Raw genomic sequence first — 23,538 nt, forward strand, 5'->3', positions numbered from 1 at the left:
TTTTCTGGTGGTTAATTCAACATAAGAGTCTCATAGACTTTTCCTGCCAGGGCTGGCTTTGAATTGCGATCCTCAGATCTCAGCCTCCTGAGTAGCTAGGATTATAGGCAGGAGCCACCAATGCCCAGCTCCTTACTGACTTAGGGAAAATAAAAACAAAAAAAACCCAAAACAGGTTGGTAACTCCAGCTGCTTGAATAGAAAGCACTTCCTGAGGAGCTAGAAACCCTGAAGGAGATGGGCTCTGGGGAGCAGTGGCAGGAAGAGCAGCCAGCGTCAGGTGTTTCGAGGAGGAACTGAGTAGTAATAGTCAAGTATGGCCTCAGTGGGTCCCTCACAGAAAAACAACAAGCATATGTTCCAAAGGCAGAGCTACTGTTTCAAGGACAGAGGGACCTTTGTACATAGTCTCAGTGAAAAACTTATTTTAGGATGTTTGCACATTTGCAGATGAGCAGTGTCCTTCAAGTATAGCATATAAAAATGACAATGAGGGGCTGGGAAGGTGGCTCAGGGATAAAGTGCTTGCCTTGCATGCATGAGGCCCTGGGTTCAATTCCTCAGCACCACATAAGCAGAAAAAGCCAGAAGTGGCACTGTGGCTCAAGTGGTAGAGGGCTAGCCTTGAGCTGAAGAGCTGAGGGACAGAGCCCAGGCCCAGGGTTCAAGCCCCAAGACCGACAAAAACAGACTGTAAACAAACAATAAAAATGACAATGGCCCTATTTTTCAGATACAAAATCATCTATCAGTAAAGGAGATTAATTTCTAATTATAAATCACATAAAAGAGTTGGTACTGAGCTGGGAATGTGACTTAGTGGTAAAATGCTTGCCTTACATTCATGAGGTGCTGGGTTTGACTCTTCAGTACCACATAACAGAAAAAGCTGGAAGTGGCACCGTGGCTCAAGTGGTAGGGTGCTAGCCTTGAGCAAAAGCAGCTCAAGGATAGTGCCCTGGCCCTGAGTTCAAGCCCTAGGGCTGGCAATAAAAAACCAAAAACCCCAACCAAACAACAACAACAAAAAACAGAAAGAAAAGGAAAAGAAAAAAAGAGTTGATAATCAGGAGAGAAAACATTTCCATCTCTGTATGAGGAACTCACTGTGTACACACTGGAGAATACAGCTATTTCTATGCTTCAAAAAATTACAACTCACACTGTATAGGAGGGAAATGAGACTCTTGGTATGGATTCACCAGGATAAAGGGGTGTTATTCTCCACACTTTAATACATTTCACGTTTTTGAACCACAGGCTAAGGGTGGGCCTGTTTGCTGTGCCTAAAGATGGACCCAAACGTGGGTAGCCAATCCCAGAACCACGCCTGCGTGGCTGCATTTTCGTCTCTGCTATAGACGTCTGACACCTCCTTGCAAAACAGCCAGTGCGAGAAGCGAATACTGGCCCACTCTTTTATGGAAAGACAGAATGTGTAAAAAGAAAGACCATCTCAAGGATACAAATGGCAGTCTTTTCTTTGCTTCCTAAGATACTTATTTTAGCCTCCTATTTCTAGAACTTTCCTAAGTTCGATTCAGGTTCCACAAGGCCAGAGAAAGGAACATCTAGCCTTGTTAAAAGCACCTTCAGTAGATGCCAAGATGCACCAGAGCCTCATGTAAACAGCATGGATTACATTAGCAGGCCTCCCTGGATGAGCGGACTCTTATTCCCAATTCTCTCTCGCCTACCTCACCCTCACCCCATGGTTATATAACCTTCAGGATGGAATTTGGAAATTCCTCTGATCTAGCCTGCCTGCATTAGAGCTGAGCCAGTGGCTGGCAGGGGCATAATCTAATAGGCGAAACTGGAAAACATACAAGTCCTCTTCTGAGCCCAGACACTGTGCAAGCAAGGAAAGAAAGACTCGCCCTGTCTCCTTCCTCCCCTCCTCTGGCCTAAGCCTACACTGACTTCACCCAACAAGCACCTGACCCTCCCAGATGTGGTGGGCGGGGCCAAAGGCCCTCACAGGGCCATGGTGGGGTGGAGGTGCAGGCACAAACAATATTTAAGATGCTGACTTGGTGGAGTGTTCAGGCCTGGGAAGAACGCAGTAAGATATCCATTAGGCTCCACCTTCAGAAACTTTGAGCTTTGAGAAACACTAAGAAAGAGCAAAGAGAGAAAAACGCCAAGTGGAAGACCATCCAGAGAGAAACGTTAAGACCCGCTCTCACTCTGCAGGATCTCCAGAGGGCACATTCAGGCCTTTGAAAGATGCTGAAAAATCACCTCTCAGCTGTGACCTGGCTCTGCGTCTTCCTTGTGGCCTTTGTCGGTCACCCAGTGTGGCTGCAGAAGCCCCCTAAGCGCAAGACACCTGCACAGCTGAAAGCAGCCATCTGCTGCGAGGAGATGAAGGAGCTCAGAGCCCAGGTGGCCAACCTAAGCAGCCTGCTGGCTGACTTGAGCAAGAAGCAGGAGAGTGACTGGGTCAGTGTGGTCATGCAGGTGATGGAGCTGGAGAGCAACGGCAAGCGCATGGAGTCGCGGCTCACAGATGCTGAGAGCAAGTACTCCGAGATGAACAACCAGATCGACATCATGCAGCTGCAGGCGGCGCAGACCATCACACAGACCTCTGCAGGTAAGGGGGGGCGGGTCCTCACACTGGGCCCCGCCTCCCAGCCAAGCAGCTGGGGGGCTCCACAGTCACAGAAGGGTGCTAGGTAAACACTCACCAGCTTAACTGCAGGGCAGCGGTGCTCTGGTAGCCTGCACTTTCCCCCCAGTGAAGGCTTATGGAGTAGTTCTTTTGGATCTAGTGCTCTGTGTTGGCTAGTGTGTTCACAGGTTGCTTTAATCATACAGTGTCTCAGCAAGCGAGAAGGTATGAATTCTTGCCTGGAGGCACTGAGCCATGACCTGGTTGGCCCAAAGTCACACAGCAAGTGCTGGAGGCAAAGTTAATTTCGCCTTGGGTGACACAGCTATGCCACTTCCTTACCAAGAGCTGACACGTTGTACTCAATCTCAGAGACAAGAAGGAATTCCATTCATTACTACATGAATATTATTCAATACAAGGGTCTGGAAGAGTTCCTGGAAATGGGCATTTATGTAATTTTATTTCCTCTTCCTGAAAATCCATCTCCTATCAGGGCTCAGAATTAAAAGTAGACGCATTGTCCAGAGACTTTTTGATGAAGCCCTTGATGCTCAGTAAAGGACAGGCTCTTTGGGTTTCCCTAATCCTAGTCTTCAATTTTTTTTCCTCCTTAGTTTCAAATAAACTTCTCCCAAATAATGTAAAAAGTAAATGCAATGGTGAAATGTGGCCTCTTTTAGTGGCCAAAAATAAAGTCTTTTAATGTTTTCTTTTGAAAAATAACTTTCAGCTGCTGTTAGCCTGGCATAGATTTACTGTTTGAGGTAAGTGTGGTTTTCTAAAATTATCAGAAAATATTAGTTGCAAGGAGCATATCCTACTGGTACATCATTTCTTACTAATATGAAAGGCTGCTGGTTGCGTTATAAAGAAAGACAAAGGGGAAGACATGCCTACTTTTCGATGAGGAAGTCCCTGGATGCCCTCAGTGCAAACAATGGAAAAGTTTTAACATGAAGTTAAGCTTGAAAATTCTACTCTCTAAACAAATGTGTACACATCACTTCCTGACACTGTGGGATTAAAAAGGTACTCTTAGGCCATTTTTGAGACAGGTGAGTCTTGATCTTGTCTGTGAGATGAAAGCAGACAGGTGGAAGGCCAGGCTAGGCCGGGGAATCTGATCATGCCACTTCCTGCTGGTCTAGATTGGGGCTCTTTCCTCATCCCAAGGCAGGGTCTCTGGGAAGCCAATGCAGCTCCCCTGCCAGGCCTCTTATTCTTGCACAGGACACAATCTTTTTCTTCTCTGTGAGCTAGGAGTAGGTCATTTCTATACTCTAAATATGTAGGCCCTGGACCAAGTTAAGTTGGGACTTTCTGAGAGTAGACTGCCTCCTTCTCCCTTCCTCCAGCTGCTCTATCAGAAGGGACTGGAGCACCCTGGACAATTCCCGTGATGGCAGCATCGCCATTTGCCACACTTGTGCTTTTTTAAAGATCCCAGCTCAAATGGAAAGCAGAAAGCATCTCCTGATAGCAAGCGCCTGCTCTCTAATTCCCATCAGAAGCAGCTGCTTCTTTCAAAACCCACTTTGCTATTTGGAACATGAAGACCAAACCCAGCAGCACAGAGAAGTTAGCCCCAAGCTCAGCAAGAAAGTATTTACATCAACCCCGGAAGAGAGAACTGGACAATCTCATTTCCTTGTTTTAACAAAGCTTTCTGGGGAGTCCTCAAAGGGTTCCTTGGAGCCCTGATGTTCACTTAAGCACCTAAAATGGTTAAGACTGGGGAGAGAGAAAGTTGTAAAATCCATCTCCTTTAATTAGGACCCAGGTGACAGTAGCTATTACTCCAAGAAACAACAAAAGCAAATGGGCTAGGGGCATGGCTCAAGTGGTAGAGTGCCTGCCCAGCAAGTTTGAGTCCCTGAGTTTTTGCTGCAAAACAGCAGCAAAAACAAATTAAGAAAAACAGACCAGACCTTCTGACATATTCATGCCTCATTCTCTAATAGAGGTGGCTGTCCAAGAAGTCTGATGCTTCTCACAGGGCCATCTATCAAGCAGCCCTCACACGCTGTACCACTTCTAGAATCAGGGCTACAACTACAGCAGGATCACTTTCCTCAGACATAACCTGAAACAACTTGTTTCATTGTCCCATTGATACCTCCCACCACTAGCAAAGCCCAGTCTCCTGATGACCACCTTTCCTAATGGACAGTGTTTGGGGATTACCATGGCATGTTGAGATAGAAATGGAGACAGTTCTGGTGCAGCAGGCACACCTGCCCACCCAGAGCCCGAGCCTCCACTCATCCTACATATGCCCCTTCACAGATGCTATCTATGACTGCTCGTCCCTGTACCAGAAGAACTACCGCATCTCTGGAGTGTACAAGCTTCCTCCCGATGAATTCCTGGGCAGCCCTGAGCTAGAGGTGAGGTTACTACAGCCCACTACCCGTTTCCCATGGCTGGTTCTCCAGCCCAAAGACATACAGACAGCAGGGCTTGTCACAAGGCAAAAACACATGATGACTGGAGAGCTGTGCAAGCATTCAATTTATGGGTCCTCTATTCTCTAAATCCAGGCATCTGTCTGGTCCCTTTCAAATCATTATCAACTAAACACCAAGTCTTCTAAAAAAAGATTCGGTAACTATAGCCATCATGTCATTAGTTCATCTCAACATGCCCTCAAACAGCTCTTCCTCAGGGTGTTGGGAGAGAGAAGTGAAGGGGAGATTGGAAGTTCTCAGTTCTTCCTGAGCCAGCTGAGGATAATGTCACCAACCCTGCCTCAGCTCCCCAGTGTAGGGGCTGTGGTGAAGCACACACCCGCCAGCTCCTGCTGTCTTCCCCTGTGAGGCCCTAACCAGAGCATCCTCCTCTGCTCCAGGTGTTCTGTGATATGGAGACTGCAGGTGGAGGCTGGACCATCATCCAGAGACGCAAGAGTGGCCTTGTCTCCTTCTACCAAAACTGGAAGCAATACAAGCAGGGCTTTGGCAGCATCAGGGGGGACTTCTGGCTGGGGAATGAGCACATCCACCGGCTCACCAGACAGCCAACACGGCTCCGTGTGGACATGGAGGTGAGCACAAGGCCAGAGGTCCCAGGACGGGCCCACGTCCATCACACATATCCATGCCCGACTCTGGAGGCCTCATATTACATCAACATATCACATCACACCCATTACAGAGCTGCACAGTCACTGCGATGGCTTCCCGACAGGCTGCAGTACAGTTGAGGAAGTTTCTCTCTTTTTCTCCTCTTCCCTATTTCTCAGTAAAATAGGGCTGCAGTTGGCCCAGGACAAGGCTGACTCAGACCAGACAGGGCAAGCTCAAGTGTCAACGGGGCCACAACACCACCGTCATTGCTTGGGCCTGGGGCAGGATGCTGGTTGGTCTCAAGGCACTCACTGTCTCTTCACATTGCTCTTATCACATCCATCCCTTAGTGCAATCTAGAAGAAACAGGTCTACACCTTTAGACAGGGCAAAGGGCACAGAAAGACCACTTAAGTCTATGTGGTACATCTGACTCAAAACTCTTGCTAACTAGATGTAACAAGCTATAAAATCTTGGGCTGGGAAGGTGGCTCAGTGGTAGAGTGCTTGCCTTGCAAGCCTGAGGCCCTGGGTTCGATTCCTCAGCACCACATAAGCAGAAAAAGCCAGAAGTGGTGCTGTGGCTCAAGTGGTAGAGCGCTAGCCTTGAGCTGAAGGGCTGAGGGAAAGCGCCCAGACCCAGAGTTCAAGCCCCACAACTGACCAAAAAAAAAAAAAAAATCTTATCAGAGTCATACCTATGAAAAGCTATCTGGCTACAGGGCTGGAGAGTGAGGAGTGGCACGGGATGCTATGAAGCCCTCTGCCATTTCTCTAAGGCTCTGCTCTCCCTACCAGGACTGGGAGGGCAACATGCGCTTCGCAGAGTACAGCCATTTTGCTCTGAGCAATGAATTCAATAGCTACCGCCTCTTCCTGGGGAACTACAGTGGCAATGTGGGCAAGGATGCCCTCCTCTACCACAACAACACCGTCTTCAGTACCAAGGACAAGGACAACGACAACTGCTTGGACAACTGTGCCCAGCTCCGCAAAGGTGAGATTTGGGGTGAGGGAGGAGGAGAGGTGTGGGTGTAAGCCCAGGGGTCTCACTTGAGGACGGAGAGAATGTCCAGCTGTGCTGCTGCTGCTGTGGCCCTGGTGACTTCATTGTTATTGGCTCTGTCTGCTTCCCTGCTGCTCGGTCAGTCTATTCTGTAATCTCAAGGGAGGGTGTGCTGAGATACAGCCTGATCCTTTCTCATGCCAGGAGGATACTGGTACAACTGCTGCACCGACTCCAATCTCAACGGGGTATACTACCGCCTAGGGGAGCACAGGAAGCACCTGGATGGCATCACCTGGTATGGCTGGCATGGGGCCACCTACTCCCTCAAACGGGTGGAGATGAAGATCCGCCCCGAAGCCTTCAAGCCCTGAAAGGAGGCCTCTGGGGTGCAGGGCTGCAGAAGTGAGGGCAAGCAGGCTGGGAGGAGGGTACAGAATGGGTAAAGATAAGGACCGGGCCACCACCTCTGGTGGGAGTCATTCTCTGAGGAGCATGGCAGAACTAGTATGCGGGCTGCGAAGTGAGCACATGGGCATGCTAAAATTGTAAGTACCAAGGCTGTTATGGCAAATGGATGAAGCATTTAAGCCCAGTGCGCTCTGCCACAGACTCTCGCAGAATTCTCAGGGTGCAGGGCTGAGTGGCTCCCTCTGCCCCTGATCTGCCCACAGAGTGGCAGCTCCTCTTTTCCACATGATTTATCTGTGGGGAAATAAAATGGTGAGGACACTTTGCCCATTTTCTGCATATGAAAAAAAAATAGCAAACCCCCTTTGCTATAAAAAAGAACTATGGGGGCTGGGAAGGTGGCTCAGTGGTAGAGTGCTTGCCTTGCATGCCTGAGGCCCTGGGTTCAATTCCTCAGCACCACATAAGCAAAAAGAAAAAAGCCGGAAGTGGTGCTGTGGCTCAAGTGGTAGAGTGCTAGCCTTGAGCTGAAGAGCTGAGGGACAGTGCCCAGGCCCAGAGTTCAGGCCCCATGACCGGACCAAAAAAAAAAAAAGAACTATGATTTTCTTGTCAAAAGAGAGACTTTGAATATTACAAAAAGACCAGAAGTTGGTAGTGGAGGAGGGCAATTTTTAAACCCAGTGACATTCTCTTTGGTTTATATGCTTAAAAAAATTTCAAACCTTGTTGGGCTGGCGATGAGCTAGTCTAGGCTGGTCCTCCTTAGAGGAGGCTCTGGGGCCCTGGGCCTGCCTTCCTGCTCACCTGGGTCAGAGACTAGCACTGAAAGTTGCCACCTGGATATGGCAGAGCGAGAGATGGGCAAAGTCCCTCAATATTTGCACAAAACTAACTTAAAACATTCCCAGTCAACATATTTATGGAGTCAAAGAGCTCCCTTTTCTATTTTGTAAGAAGTGGCTGAAAAATGAAGGTAGATGGCGCTATGGTTAACAATCTGTGCTGTACATAAGCACCTGGCTTTGTTAAACTAAAATATTACAGTTGGTGTTTAAACATTTCAAGTGTCATTTCCTTCTACAATAAACACTTTTAAAATGAGTATTTTCTAAGGTTTTTTTTAAACCTTTACTACTTAAGAGTATGATCAAAAATTAAAAACAAAAACTTAAGAGCAGGAACAGTGAGAAAGGTCTGAGTTAGCTTCAGAATTTGGGGATACCAGAGGAGGAGGAGGAAGTCACAAACAAAAAGGCAAGGGGCACAGATCGCTACACTGGTGAGGTGAGACCCCCCAACCCCATGGGAGCCACTGCCATCACTTGACTTCAAAATGCATCACATACAAACACACCTACTTTGTGCTTGGTACAGAGAAGAAAATCATCTGTACCCATCAAGAGTGTCAAGTCACTCTGACTTGTGGGAATTCCATCTCCTTTCCAAAGAGAACCAATCCCCCTGAGGGGGGAAGCGTAATGCGAAGTATTTTCTATTGTACCTGTGGTTGATTGTTCGGAATGAACTCTACCTTGGAAGCTAGACATAGAGAAGTAAAGATTGAGGAATCAAAATTTGAGGCCAATCCAGGCACAAGAGCTCACAAGTTTTTCTTAACCAATAACTGGGTATGGGGCACACACCTGTCATCCGAAGCACGAAGAGCAGGGTCACTGTCCAGGCCAGCCCAGGTGTAAAGCAGGAGCCTACCTTGAAAATCACCAATGCAAAGAGGAACTGGCAGAGTGGTGCAAGTGGTAGAGTACCTGCTTAGCAAGTGTAAGGCTTCAGTTCAAATCCCAGTACTGCCAAAAACAACACAAGAACCATGAGCCGGGCGCTGATGGCTCAAGCCTGTAATCCTAGCTACTCAGGAGGCTGAGAGCTGAGGATTGTGGTTCAAAGCCAGCCTGGGCAGGAAAGCCTGTGAGACTCTTATCTCCAAAAAACCACCAGAAAGGGGCTGGAAAGTGGCTCAGTGGTGGAGTGCTTGCCTTGCATGCCTGAGGCCCTGGGTTCGATTCCTCAGCACCACATAAGCAAAAAGAAAAAAAAAGCCGGAAGTGGCACTGTGGCTCAAGTGGTAGAGTGCTAGCCTTGAGCTGAAGAGCTGAGGGACAGCGCCCAGGACCCTAAAAAAAAAAAACAGAAAACTGGAAGTGGAGCTGTGGCTCAAGTGGCAGAGTGCTAGCCTTGAGCTGAAGAGCTGAGGGACAGTGCCCAGGCCCAGTGTTCAAGCCCCATGACGAACAAAAACCAAAAAAGAACCATGGGGATTTTCCAAGAAATAAGTTAGCAGCTATACCAGAGTAAGGCTTCCTGAGGGACAGATATTCAAAAGAAACTTCTTCAGGCAAGCCAAAGAATCTGAGATGCTTGGCAGCAGGCTGCTACAAGACACAGACAGAAAGAACAAAGCTTACAGGGGTGAAGAGAGGTAACTGATGATTCTCCACCCCAACCCCATCCCCATTTCCTTTATATCTCATGACTAAAAATTCCACGAGGCTTTTATTATTTATTTTTCTTCCCCGAAGACCAGGACTGGAACTTGGTATCTGATGCTTTTGTTCATGGGTTGGCACTGTACCACCTAAGGCATACCTGTAACCACCCCCAAAGCTATCTATCTATCTTTCTCTCTCTCTTTCTTTCTTTCAACCTTTAATTTAAATCAGCTTCTGTGGTTTGAGGGAAACTTCTTTGAGAGAGGCAGGCAGAGGGTATAGGGAGATACTGCTTCCCCGACCCCATGGGGGGGTGAGCAGACTCTCATGGCATTTCCCAAACTGCTCTAGTGTAAATTAACAATGGATGCCAAAGAGGTGGCCTAGCACAGTCTCCAACTTGAAAGAGGACAGAATCGCCAGGAACAGAGCCTGGTGTTGCTTCTGAAATCCAGGACTATTTTTTTCTGACCAGGTCCTCTATGAAATGTGAAAAGGGACACAAATGAACAGGGCTATGCAAAAGACGCAGACAAAACAGCCTGATAGGCTCAGCCATCTGGTAAGCCCTGGGCATTTTTGTTTTTTGAAGATTTCTCAGTCAGAATATTTTTATTAAAAAGGGGCACATGCCAAGGTTGGGCAGTGAAAGCATCCAGCTAGGATCAGATTCTAGCCTCTAAGGTAGAAGAAGAAAGGCAGGCAGCATGCTAGCTAAGCAAGAGCCCCACAGCTAGGAATCTAACATCCTCACATTTACTCTCCCCCAAGAAGCAATTGTATTTACTAACAGATGGGAGCTTTGAGGATATAGCTGCCCTCTATGCTGTCTAGATGTTAGCCTGATTTGGTTTGTTACTTTATCCTGGAATAGATATGTAAAAAAGCCAATAGGTTCACAGACAGGTAGCTCAACTCAGCAGCAAGACAACAACACTGTCAACAGAATACAGTTTAAAAAAAAAAAAGCTAATAGGAGAAACAGATACACTATTTAAGCCAAGGCCCCTGTCTCCAAACAAAAAGAAGACAAATTGCCAAAGGGAATGTAAGAGTAGAATAAAGTAGTTTGATTTGGCAGGGAGGAATGTATTCACAGTCAAAACAGGTTCAATGTGTGTAATTTATTGGGGCTGGGATAGGGAAAGGAATTTCACTATGAAGTCTCTAGTAGCCACTGGAGAAGAACTCAATCTATGATTTTAGAGACACCTGCCCAAGACCAGGTACAAGAAAGAGGCAGCTGGGCTGGGAAGGTGGCTCAGTGATAGAGTGCTTGTCTTGCATGCATGAGTGCTGGGTTTGATTCCTTAGCACCACATAAGCAGAAAAGGTCAGAAGTGGTGCTATGGCTCAAGTGGTAGAGCGCTAGCCTTGAGCTGAAAAGCTAAGGGACAGCACCCAGGCCTAGAGTTCAGGCCCCATGACCAGCAAAAAAGAAAAAGAAAAAAAAAAGAAAGAGGCAGCTGTGGGCCACACACACATGGTGAGATCCCTGGGAGGAGTCTGTCTCCAGGCTCCCACCCAGAGGACTAGGACTGTATGTGGGCAGTTTCTCCAAACAACTTTGCCTTTGGTTATTTCTATGTTCCCTGGTAAAGATGACAGCGTACCACCACAAGGATGCTTAAGAAAAGCAGTACTGCAGCATCAGAGTGAAAGCTGCAACAGAAACATCAAAGCAAGGTACTAGGAGGCCCAGGAGACCATATGAAGGAAGCAAAACTGTGAGGCGAACTGAGTAGGCTGAAAGGCCTGAGGAGCAAAGAAGCATGGCTCTTTTTTAGTACAGAGTTTAAAAATAAAATAGCCAAAGCCAATTTGCAGGGAATTCAGAGAAGGTATTTTCTATTGCATCGGCTTAAAAAGTGACACAACCTCCTTGAACACTTTCAGGGCCCTGACTGTATTAAAGATCACTCTATGATTCTCTCAAATAGAGGGTGAGATGACGAGGCCACACACAGATCTCAGATAGAAAAGTCAACAAGGACATTAATGGATGAAACTTGTTACTGTCACCGATATTAAGTATTCAGTACACATATTTTCTACTAGTTATTACATGAGATCGTGTTACCTACGGCAGGCAGGTAGAGGAGGAAGGCAAGAGTCACAGGTGTTCACACGTACTAAGCTTACTTGATGTGCAAACATTCCTCCTGGGTCTCATGTTTACAACTGTCCCTAGGCCACAAATCAACATCCTCCAGGTTTGGGCAGAAATAGAATTCCGTGTCATGTGACGGGAATGCTTTTCAGCATCTGCTCAAAGGGAGAGCTAGCTATTCTAATAGATAGCTATAAACAGCAGAGTACTCAGCTATGTAACAATCTAGTGAAATGAAGGCAGCCCCAAGCTGAGCAGGCTCTATCAGCCAGGAGAGAAACTTCTCAGGCACTAAATTTCCCTTAACTATTGGCAATGAAAGGATGACCGGTGTTAGCATTCCAGGATGATAGGTTCCAGAGTTAATATTATCTGATAATCTTGATGGATGTAAGCAGTTCTCTGAGAGTTGGAGCTCAAGTTTCTGGCTGCTTGCAGTATTATAACAGCACAAAATTTATTAAACAACTTTTTCTGTCCATGCCCAGGAGATCAAAATCATCTTAGTAGAGGAAAAAAGGTAACCAAAATCAAAGGGAAAAGACCATTGGATCTCATACTTTGTTCTGACTTTTGTAATCACAGAATGTCAAAGGGGGCACACTCAAGCCCCAGTAGATTCAGACACTAATACCTCACCCTGCTTTGGGTGTCCACTGAGGTCCAGGACCCAGTGAATCCTAAACCTGTCCAGAGCACACTAACCAAAATCTGTGTTCCAAATCTGTGCTTCCATGCTGGTGTGACCATGGAATTGCCTTAGGACTATTTTTTCTGGGATGAGAAAGCCCAGGATAGAAAACAATGGGAGCTTGGGTGGGAAGGGTCAGCAGATAGGACAATCATAGCTAGACAACTGCAAGCACATGTCCCTTAAATGTGCTGGCCAGACCAGGTGACAGAATCTCCAAGTGACTCCAGTGTATGGCACCAGGCAGCAGGAGACAAGAGCAGAAGTGGGTGGAGCAGCAGATGAAAAGTACTGATGGCCTACCTGATGAGGGACTCAAGGATGGCAGGCGTGGGACCTTTCTGGAACTCCAGTTCTTTGTAGTGCAGGGCTTTGGCATATGCGCGGCACTTGGCAGCTCTCTCGCCCAGCAGAACAATGCCATTGTCGTCTCTCAGTGGCAGGGGGCCCTGAAGGAGATCAGACCCCCATAGCATAGGAAAATGGCAGATGGGATGTCTCCCCTCCCACCAGCAGGTCCTCTGTCATCCTCCATCTGGACAATGGAGAAAAGTCTTACCTTGTCGCTGTGTTCCATGAATTCAGCCAAATTTAGGAGAGTTTGTGTGACTTCAGCAATGTCTTGAGAGGTAAGGGCCAGCTCAATACTTCTGATGAGCTCATCCTGCTGGTCTTCATTCAGTTCAGACCAGCAGGACACAAACGCAGCATTGAAGAGATCTCTGAAGGGAGGAGAGAAAGAAGTGGAACTCTTCCCATGACTGATGCCATCAAGTCAATCAATTTGCTTCTGGTTTATGTGACTTCAGTTACACAGACTAGAACTGTCCAATAGAACTTGTTGGAAACTATCTAAATCTTCACTGAACAATATGGTAATCACTGGTCATTAAGCACTTGAACTGTGGCAAAGTATACCTAAAAAAGCGAGTTCTGGGTTTTATTTAAATTTACTGACACTGCGAGTACAATACACCTTTATCAATGTTATCCTTTCATTCCCCCATCTCTCCCAACATCACCCTCCCCTCAATTTACCCTGATTCTATTTTCACATATATATATCACATATCTCATAAAATGGCTAAGGTGAATTGCAACCCCTTTATACTACTTAAAGGTAATTTTAAACATTAAGTTATAATAACCACATATGGCTACTGACCACCTTATCACATGGTGCAGGTATAGACACTGCAACCTCCAGAGGACTGAAAACGTGAGAGGGGAAGAAGGCACAAAGTAGTTTTTCTCCACAGGCGCATTACTTGGCACCTTCTGCATCATTCCTCTTCACTAGAGGGGATGGGACAGTAAGGGGACTTCTAATACAGAAGTAGCTAGCCTTAAAAGTTAAAAAATAATAACCTTGGGCTGGGAAAGTGGTTCAGTGGTAGTGTTTGCCTTGCATGCATGAGGCCCTGGGTTCAATTCCTCAGCACCACATAAGCAGAAAAAAGCCAGAAGTGAGCTGTGGCTCAAGTGGTAGAGCACTAGCCTTGAACTGAAGAGCTGAGGGACAACGCTCAGGCCCAGAGTTCAGGTCCCACTACTGACAAAAACAAAACAAAAAAAAAACTAAAAAATCTTCAAATGATTCTAGAGATGTTTCTTAGGCAATGTCCTAATTCCTTTTTTTTTTTGGTTGGTTGTAGGGCTTGAACTCTGGGCCTGGCCACTGTCCCTCAGCTCTTCAGCTCAAGGCGAGCGCTCTACCACTTGAGTTACAGCGCCACTTCTGGTTTTCTAGTCGTTTATTGGAGATAGGAGTCTCATGATCTTTCCTGCCCAGGCTGGCTTTGAACTGAGATCCTCAGATCTCAGCCTCCTGAGTAGCTAAGATTACAGGCGTGAGTCACCAACGCCCAGCTGCAATGTCCTAATTTCTACAATCAGAAATGGCAAAGGCAGCATCTGCTATTTCTTTCCATATACAACCAGAACCCCTAGTTCAAAAAAAGAAAGAAAAAAAAGAGAGAGAGAGAGAGAGACAAAGAGAGAGAGAGAGAGAGAGAGAGAAAAACAGACAACTAGAAGAAACTAGAAGTGAGGTGTCAGTGGCTCACACCTATAACCCTAGCTACTCAAGAGACTGAGACCTGGAGGATCACGGTTAAAAGCCAGTCCAGGCAAAAAGTCAAAGTTAACTCTATCTCCAGTTAACCAGCAAAATGTCAGATTAGAGGTGTGGCTCAAGTGGTAGAATGCCAGCCATGAGCAAAAAAGCTGAGCAAGAGTGCAAGGGCCTGAATCCAAGCCCTGAAACAGGCCAAAACCACAAACAAAAAAAGAAAAGAAAAGAAGAAACTAGAAGCATTAGCCAAAAGAATCATATCCAGAAGTCTTAAAAGATCCTCTAACAGCTAGAGTCTTACAAACATCTGGAATAAGAGGTGCCATTTCTTTTCTTTTTAGTTGCCATTTCTGGGTCTTGAACTCAGGGCCTAGGCACTTCCCTGAGCTTCTTCTGCTCAAGGCTAGTGCTCTACCACTTCCAAGAATCACAGCATCACTTTTAGCCTTTTCTGAGTAGTTTATTAGAGAGTCTCACAGACTTTCCTGCCTGGGCTGACTTCAAATCACAATCCTCAGATCTCAGCCTCCTTAGTAGTTAGGATTATAGGCGTGAGCCACTGGCGCCCGGCTAACAAGTACCATTTCTTTTGTTTCTTTCTTTCTTTTGGGGGGGGGGAATCGAACCCAGGGCCTCATGCATGCAAGGCAAGCACTCTACCACTGAGCCACCTTCCCAGCCCAACAAGTACCATTTCTAAAACCACTACAACAACTTGAAATTATCACATAGATGGACAATTTGCCATCCCTGGCATTTAACTATAACTCTTTTCCCCACTTTTTTTTTTTTTGGTAAATATTGGGGAAGAAGACTTGGACACTCTGATAACCCATAATATATGTGTGTGTACATAACATGTTGGAATCTGATGGAAAAGGCACAATGTGAAATACAAAGGATAACATAAAGACTAAAAGATGTCCTATGCAAATTAAGAAAGAATTGTTCTTAATCTAGGTCAGAGTCCACATAGGATCCTCAGCTAATGTATCTGTGGCTATGTGAAAACACTGTGTGTGTGTTTATCACAACCCCTGAGATGCCGCTGGCCTCAGAGGTGCCTGGGGCAGAAGGTGTAGTGCAACAGCTGAGCATATGCCATCACACACTGTGGAAATAGGAAAGTCCTAAGAATGGTTACCATGCCAGGTAAATACACACAGTAAAACAACTGTGCTGATAAAAGTGAAATGAAATTCTTGCCTTTTGCTTCTTACTAATGAAAAAGGTAGCTTGTTAACTGTATCACCATGGTATGAGTGATTATAAACAATAAATGTTCATCACAGAAAAATCTTTTGTCACCAGGGAGAGAAAGCTGGGTGGAAGGGAGGCCTGACCCACCATACCTGGCCATTGGGTTGTAGGCTTGTGCCAGAGCCCAGCATGAGCGCAGGGAGGGCGATGAGGAATCCTTCAGCAGCTCTAGGCTCAGCCGTCTCAGCCATTCCAGCCAGTCATCTTTGGAGACCCTCCTGGCTGCTCCCCAGGCCTGTGATCCCACAAGTGACAAGAGAAAACCACCAGTTTTATGAGCCAGTTGCAAAGAGCCACCATTTTGTTGATGATTATACTACTTGGATTTATAAAATCACCTAAATTCCCATGAAAAAATGCCTCCAAGACACAAATACAAAAGAACATTTAATTAAAGGGTATAAAGCAAAAGTTGTAATTGGTAGAACATACCACCATTTAGAAAAGGCCTATCTCACAACTCACTTGGCTGGTCTTTAACCATCAGCAAAGCAGAGTGCTGGAGAATAAGAATGGACAGGGCCTGTCACACTCAAGAGGACATTCAACAAAACCTAATGGTCTCCAGCAAGGCATGACAGGAACAGAGTACCCTGCCTGAGGCTAGAACCCAGGATGCCCTGAGAGCAGAGAGTCCCACACAGGAAGAGGGGAGATAGGTTCATTCGTTCATGAGTCATACCACAGCCAGATGAAATGTGAGCTCAAAGCCACAGCTCTGAGTCCAACAGATTTAATCACTACTCTCTAGTTTATCCTCTCTACCTTTCCTCAAAACTATGAATTCTACAGGAATTAAGTACATCACTGTGGGGCTGGGAGTTTGGCTCAAGGATAAACACACACCTGTCATGTTTGGGCAGCACAGGCTGATAGAGGGAAAGACTGGGTTCTGGAGAGGACCAGCTTCTAGTATAGTGGCCAAAGCCACACTCCAGAGTTCAAAGCTATTAGGTAATTTACTGGCTGATGGTCAATGGTGCCTCAGAGCTTCACTTCCCAGGATGTGTTGAGGATTTACTAATAAGTGTAATGAATTTACAACAGTGCTCAGCACAATGTTAGTTCTGTGTGTGAGCACCTATTTCTCTGAAATTAGAAACACTTGGCTGAAATCCTGGCCCTACCATTCAAAGCCTTAGACTTCAGCATTCTAAGAATAATGAGTTTTACCATTGTCAAAATGACATTTGCTTGAACTTGCCCAGCCCTAACTACTAAATCTTTTTCTTGTCTTTTCTTTTCTTTTTTTTTCAGTTCTGTGACCGAGACTCAAGTTTGGTACCTGACACTTTCACTCATTGGCTAGCACTCTACCAAATGAGTCACCCCTCCAACCCCAAGATCCTTAACTTCCTGGACCAGGCATGTTAATCCCCTTAAATTGAGGAAATCATTAAGTTATGGCAGATCAGGGAATGAAAGGACCTCGGTGTGCCTGTGTGCTATACCACCCATCCATCAGTGAACCATCATCTCCCTGGGACAAACCAGAGACTTGCTGTTCCGATGATCAACCAACAAGGGAAATTGCACAAACTCTTATTATATACCAGAACCAATCTATAATTTCTTTTTCTAGTATAACTTAGGGCCTTGAGCTCTTGCTTGACCTTCTTACTCACAGCTTCATGAAGCTTACCACTTGAGCAAGCCACATACCTCCAGAACAGCTTTTTGCTGGTTAATGGAGATGAAATCTTTTGCAGATTTGTCTACCTGGGCTGGCTTCAAACCATGATCTCAGATCTCAGCCTCCTGAGCAGCTAGGATTAACAGGCATGAGCCACAAGTGCTTAGCTTTCTGATGAGAATTTTTAAGAAGTGAAGAGAAGGAAGAGTGAGACTGATTACAAAAGACCTGACTTCCAGGCGTGGGTCTGCTGCATGAAATGGGAACATCAAGTCCTTTTCTGTGCATAGCTTCTGGCTTCCTAATCACACAACAGATCTGTACATTACAGCATTGTGTATCACTTTAAAAGTTAGATGTAGGGCTGGGAAGGTGGCTCAGTGGTAGAGCGCTTGCCTTGCATGCCTGAGGCTCTGGGTTCAATTCCTCAGCACCACATAAGAAAAAAGAAAAAAGCCAGGAGTGGTAGTTCATACTTGTAATCCTAGCTATTTAGGAAGTAGAGATTGGTAGGAGTGTGGTTTGAGGCCAATCTAAGCAAGACATTTTTGAGATCCCCAACTTAATAAGCTAGGCATAGGGGAGGTACACCTGTCATTCCAGTTAGGTAGGAAGTGCAAATAGGAGGACAGTAGTCCAGGTTGGCCCAGGCATAAACTATAAGAACCTATGCAAAACGTAACTAAAGCAAAAAGGGTTGTGAGCATGGCTCAAGTAGAAGAATACTTTGCCCTAACAAGCATGAAGCCCTAAGTTCAAACGCCAGGCCTGCCCACAAAAGGAAACAAATATTAGAGACTTTAAAAAAGAGAGCCGGGAGTCGGTGGCTCATACCTGTAATGGTAGCTACTCAGAAGGCTGAGATTTGATGATCGCAGTTCAAAGCCAGCCTGGGCAGGAAAGTCTGTGACACTCTTATATCTAATAAGCTACCAGAAAACTGGAAGTGGCGCTGTGGCAAGTGGTAGAGCGCTTCCCTTGAGCTGAAGAGCTGAGGGACAGTGCCCAGGCCCAGAGTTCAAGCCCCATGACCAACAACAAAAAAAAAAGAAAAACAGAAAAAGAGGGGTGATTAAACACACTTAATCCCTAACTGTCATTACATGGTTATATGGAAATACAATTTGTTTTTCAATGAAATGGCCCAGGAGACAGCCGTGGGGGATTTTGCTTAGAATTTTTGAACTTGATCTGTTCTCTCAGGTAAGATAAACCAGAGATTATTTGTTGCATGACTGGCAAAGTTTAAACCTATTTTCCAAATCATTGGTAGAAAACAGAGCTTCCTGGGAGCAAACTAGACTACTAGCAGTAGTTCCTAAAATAGAAGAAATCTCTAAAGCAGGGTCAACAGCTGCCTGGAAAGACATTCTGAACCCCAGCTGGCTGGAGACATCTGTGTGCGAACGTGTTCTGGCCTCTCTCGATGCGAGGCTTTGGCAGGTGGCCTCAATAACTTCAATAACATGGGAATGCCATGTGGCTGAGGTCCTGGTTCTTTCCCTGAAGTCTCATTCCTCTTGACCCAGGGATGTTTTATACTTTCATCTGAAATCAACAAGAATTTTTTTTTTTTAATGATACTGGTGATTGAACCCAGTACCTTGAGTTTGCTAGCCAAGCACTTTATTCAGTCTTTTTCCTATTTTTGAAGACAGAGGCTAACTTTGCCCAGATTGCTTTTGAACTTACAATTCACCTGTCTCTAACTCCCAAGTAGCTAGGATTATAGGAGTGAACCACCATGCCCAGCTTAAATCACTAAGCATGTGTTAGTAGGATTACCTGACACTATCTGTGGGGACAAAGACACTAATAAACCTTCAGTGTTCTGAATGTGGGTATGAGCATGTATGAGCATGCCCTTCTTCCAGGGACTACATTCAGATCTTCATAGGCTTGGCCAAATGAAGAGAATGAGTCAGCTAGGACATAGGCCTGCCCCATTCCCTTTTCCTTGGGCCTGTATCAGAGTTTGAACCCAGAGCCTCTCACTTGCTTGGCTTGCTTGTTCAGCAGGTTCTCTACTACTTGAGCCAGGCCTTCACTCTTGATTTTTGCTGGTTAGAGATAAAGGCTTGTGGACTCTTCTGTCCAGAATGGCTTCAAATCACCATCCTCCGCATCTTAACCTCTTGAGTTGCTAGGATGACAGGTGTGAGCCGCTGCTGCTGGCAAGCCTGCCATGTCTGGACTTCTTTCTGTGGCATCACATGAAGGGCAGCTGCTGTGAGTCAGCTGCTAATGATGAAGAAAAACACCGTGTTGAAATCCAAACTGGGAGCTGCTTAGGAGTCTCCAGTGGCACTGACTAATACAAAATGTGGAAAACAAGCAACCTGGTCTATTACTTAAAAGTTGGTGAAGTAACTGATTATTCTAAATTTACTGGAAGAGCTTGCAAACGGCCTATTTTTAGGTGGCTGGTTCAATAGTTAAATGCAAAGATCTAAAACCCCGCTACTCAAAGTGTGGTTGACAGTCCCTGGGATCTCCTTGGAATGCAGACTGCCCTCAGACCGCCTGAACTAGAATAAGCATTTTAAAAGCCCTAGTTAACTGATGAGTACAATGAGAGGAAGTTGGAAAAGCAACTCTTTAAAGATCCTGCTAGCATTAGTGCTGGCTCACTATTTCTGCTCACATTAAAAAATGGCAATTAATTGTTAAAAAAACAAAACAAAACAAAAAACACGGCAATGCTATTTGCAACAAAATGTCTTGTTACTGAAATACTAAGAGAACACAAAAGGATACTTTGTTCTCTACTTTTCCTCCATTAGAAAAAATATTATGGGGGCTGGGAAGGTGGCTCAGTGGTATATCCCTTGCCTTACATTCATGAGGCCCTGGGTTCAATTCCTCAGCACCACATAAGCAGAAAAAAAAAAGCCAGAAGTGGCGCTGTGGCTCAAGTGGTAGAGTGCAAGCCTTGAGCTGAAGAGCTGAGGGACAGCGCCCAGGCCCAGATTTCAGGCCCCATGACTGGACCCCCCCCCCAAAAAAAAAGAAAAAGGAAAAAATAAAAAATATTATGGGGCTAACTGTAGCTGCTCATCCCTATAATCCCAGCTATTCAAGAGGTGTAGGAATGGGAGGCCCACAGTTTGAGTCAAAAAGTTAGTGTGGTGGTCTGTGCCTGTATGTGTCTTGGTTATTCAGCAAACCATAAGTAGGATGTCTCTGATGCAGGCTGGCCTGGGCAAAGGTGGAGACCCTATTTGAAAGATAACTAAGGCAAAATGGCTGATAGTATGGCTTTAGTAGAGCACCTGCCAGGTAAGCATGAGGACTTGAATTGAATTCAAACTCCTGTACTATAAAAAGAAAACAGAAGATAAGCTGACACCTGGCTGATAAAAGCCTAAGTTCAGCTGGGCCACCACCGGTGGCTCATGCCTGTAATCCTATCTACTCAGAAGGCTGAGATCTAGGATCACAGTTCAGCCTGGGCAGGAAAAGTCCATGAGACTCTTATCTCCAATTAACTACCAGAAAGCCGGAAGTGGCACTGTAACTCAAGAAGTAGAGCACTAGCCTTGAGCTGCAGAGCTCAGGGACAGCACCCAGGCCCAGAGTTCAAGGCCCACCACTGACCAAAAAAAAAAAAAAGAGTTCATGATATCTAGACTTCCAGGAACCCGCCTAGTCTGGCTTCTGGTTGGTTTACACTTGGATTAGGAAGGGCTCCCCTTGCTCAGTCTTCAGGAAACAATGGACCTGCCTTTTGGAGGTTGATGGTGCTAACGTGCAGTTTCTTCATGGGTCCTGTTTCTACCGGTCCACTGGCCAGCGCGTCCCCCTGGCCGCTCCGCAGCATTCGATGTTGGTAAATCAAGGGGTCCTCTTCTTCATCAGCAAGGGTATATCCCTGCAGGCAGTCAGAGGAAACAGCCGCAATACTACTAGATGCTTCTAGCTTAGAAAACATACATAAATCTTGGGAGATTTACACTTTTCAGAAGAGCCAGGGCTTCTACAAGCAGCAAAAAACTGTATATATGCACAAAATAAACTGTAGGCAGGCTGAATTCCCCACTGTAGATCCATCTTTCCTGGTCACTGACAAGCACTCATTCAGTAGTACAGGTATCCAATTGTGCAAATGGTAAAGATGAACTATGAGCAAGAACAGGCACAATCAAGTGTTTAAAGCCCAGGCGGCCTACAACCTGTTGCCTGGCCTTGTAAAGCCCAAGAGTGAAGAATGGGTTTTCAATATTGAATGGTTGCAAAAGTAAAACCCAAAGAAAATTAATACTTTGCAATACATGAGGACTGTGCGAGACTCAAATTTCTGCATCCATAAAGTTTGGCTGGCACACAGTCAGCCCACTGGCTTATGTGCTGAAGATAGCCACTTGCAGACCATGGCCAAACGGAGCAGCTCCAACAGAAAGCACCTGGCCTATTGTGCTGAAAAAAACATCTTCACTGAAAAAGCTTGCCGATCCTAGTTCAGAGTGGAAGAGTAAACATAAGCCGTAGCTAGAGGGCAGGAACACCTAAGGGGACAAACACTGAGGACTTGGGCAGGGGCGTGGCCCACCTTGACAATTCTGCAGATGAGCACATCATAGCGCTGATGGTTGATTCGGTGCCGCACCAGGACTTTATTCACCATCGGGATGAAAATTTGGTACTATGACAGGAAGGGAGAAACATGAGAAAGCATCGTAATGGAGAGGGAAAAGCAGAGAAAAGAATTAGGACCCTAATTACAATATAGCTAGTCATTCTGCTGAGGTAGCTCTGGAATTCTCATCCACTGATAAGTGCCAAACAAAGACCCCTCCTCCTGCCACCTGGCTTCCTGCTGTGGCTCTTCCCAGGCCCTTGCTGCTATCTGTGCCCCTACAGCATTGAGAATAACTACTTTAAAATGTTAAGCCAGGGCTGGGAAGGTGGCTCAGTGGTAGAGTGCTTGCCTTGCATGCATGAGGCCCTGGGTTCGGTTCTCAGCACCACATAAGCAGAAAAAAAAAAGCTGGAAGTGGTGCTAGGGCCCAGAGTTCAGGCCTCACGATTGGACCCAAAAAATAAATAAATAAAATGTTAAGTCAATCCGATTTTTCCGGTGTTCAAAATCCCCCAAAGCAAAAAAATTAATAAATAACTAAAATCCCCCAAAGCCTTCCACCCTTGCTCAGCCTGCCACAGTGATCTGCACAACAGCGGGACGGCGATGAAGCCAGAGACTGCTGAGCTCCAGGCACAAAGATAGGTACGTTGCTGCTCACAGGACCACCTTTGACACCCTCTGGCTTCTCATCTCTCTCCCACTTGGTCCTGCTCATCTCTACATTTCTTTCTCTCCTAAAGCCAAGCTAAGTTTCTGTCTCATTGTGCTGTTTATCATTCCTGCCTGCACCAGGCATATGAGACACACTGGGTTTACTCGCCTTGCTTCACTGGAATCGAGGACTATGAGAGCAAAGACTTTGCCTCTAGCACAGTCCTTGCCCCACACAGGTGGCTCAACAAATATTTACTGAACAGACAAAACACACTAACATAAAAAGCAGATCATTCTATGTTCTCCAATGGTGGTATGAGACCTACAGACTAACAAACAGAGGAGTTCACAAAGTCTTCTGTCTGAACAAGGCAGAATGCCATTCGTTAAGAACTGTCTTACTAGCTGGGCACTGGTGGCTCACGCCTGTAATCCTAGCTACTCAGGAGGCTGAGATCTGAGGATCGCGGTTCAAAGCCAGCCCGGGCAGGAGAGACCGTGAGACTCCTATCTCCAATAAACCACCAGAAAACTGGAAGTGGCGCTGTAGCTCAAGTGGTAGAGCGCTCACCTTGAGCTGAAGAGCTGAGGGACAGCACCCAGGCCCAGAGTTCAAGCCCCACGACCGACCAAAAAAAAAAAAAAAGAACTGTCTTACCTTCTTCCCCAGCTGAAAGACCAGGGAAGACAGTGTGTCCATGGCCGTGGAACGCAGCTCCGGGCTCTGGTCCAGTGTTCGAACAATTGGGTGAATGATCCGAGAGGCATAGTCAGTGAAGTCCAAAGACTCTGTCAGGCGGTCCACTGTCTCTAATGCTGCCCTACAATGAGCGTGAGCTGAAGCTACCTTACAATCAGCAGGGAGGGAAGCGGGGAAAGGGCTTCAGCGATGTTGTGGGTGACATGGATCAAATATAAACTCCAGTGGGACAACTAGAATGGGGTGGGGACAAGTAGGATTTCCATAAGTCAGGGATATTTC

At 46.1% G+C, this 23,538-nt stretch overlaps 2 protein-coding genes across 2 annotated transcripts in view; one reads left to right on the forward strand and one right to left on the reverse strand.

Moving 5' to 3' along the window:
* The window catches only part of Mtor (mechanistic target of rapamycin (serine/threonine kinase)), a 124,323-nt gene that overhangs the window by 61,074 nt on the left and 39,711 nt on the right, over positions 1-23,538 (reverse strand). Inside the window, exons 23-28 of the mRNA XM_013031836.1 lie at positions 23,215-23,377; positions 21,870-21,962; positions 21,045-21,191; positions 15,780-15,922; positions 12,913-13,075; positions 12,657-12,802 (exon numbers count right to left, since the gene is read on the reverse strand). Coding sequence (XP_012887290.1) covers positions 12,657-12,802; positions 12,913-13,075; positions 15,780-15,922; positions 21,045-21,191; positions 21,870-21,962; positions 23,215-23,377 — 855 coding nt within the window. The remainder of the gene's footprint in view (positions 1-12,656; positions 12,803-12,912; positions 13,076-15,779; positions 15,923-21,044; positions 21,192-21,869; positions 21,963-23,214; positions 23,378-23,538) is intronic.
* Angptl7 (angiopoietin-like 7) lies at positions 2,230-7,065 on the forward strand. The gene is made up of 5 exons (XM_013034261.1): positions 2,230-2,599; positions 4,907-5,007; positions 5,469-5,663; positions 6,484-6,682; positions 6,896-7,065. The coding sequence occupies exons 1-5, from the start codon at positions 2,230-2,232 to the stop codon at positions 7,063-7,065; spliced, it is 1,035 nt and encodes a 344-aa protein (XP_012889715.1).

The sequence above is a fragment of the Dipodomys ordii genome, unplaced genomic scaffold (assembly GCF_000151885.1).
Source record: "Dipodomys ordii isolate 6190 unplaced genomic scaffold, Dord_2.0 Scaffold6, whole genome shotgun sequence".
Lineage (NCBI taxonomy): Eukaryota > Metazoa > Chordata > Mammalia > Rodentia > Heteromyidae > Dipodomys > Dipodomys ordii.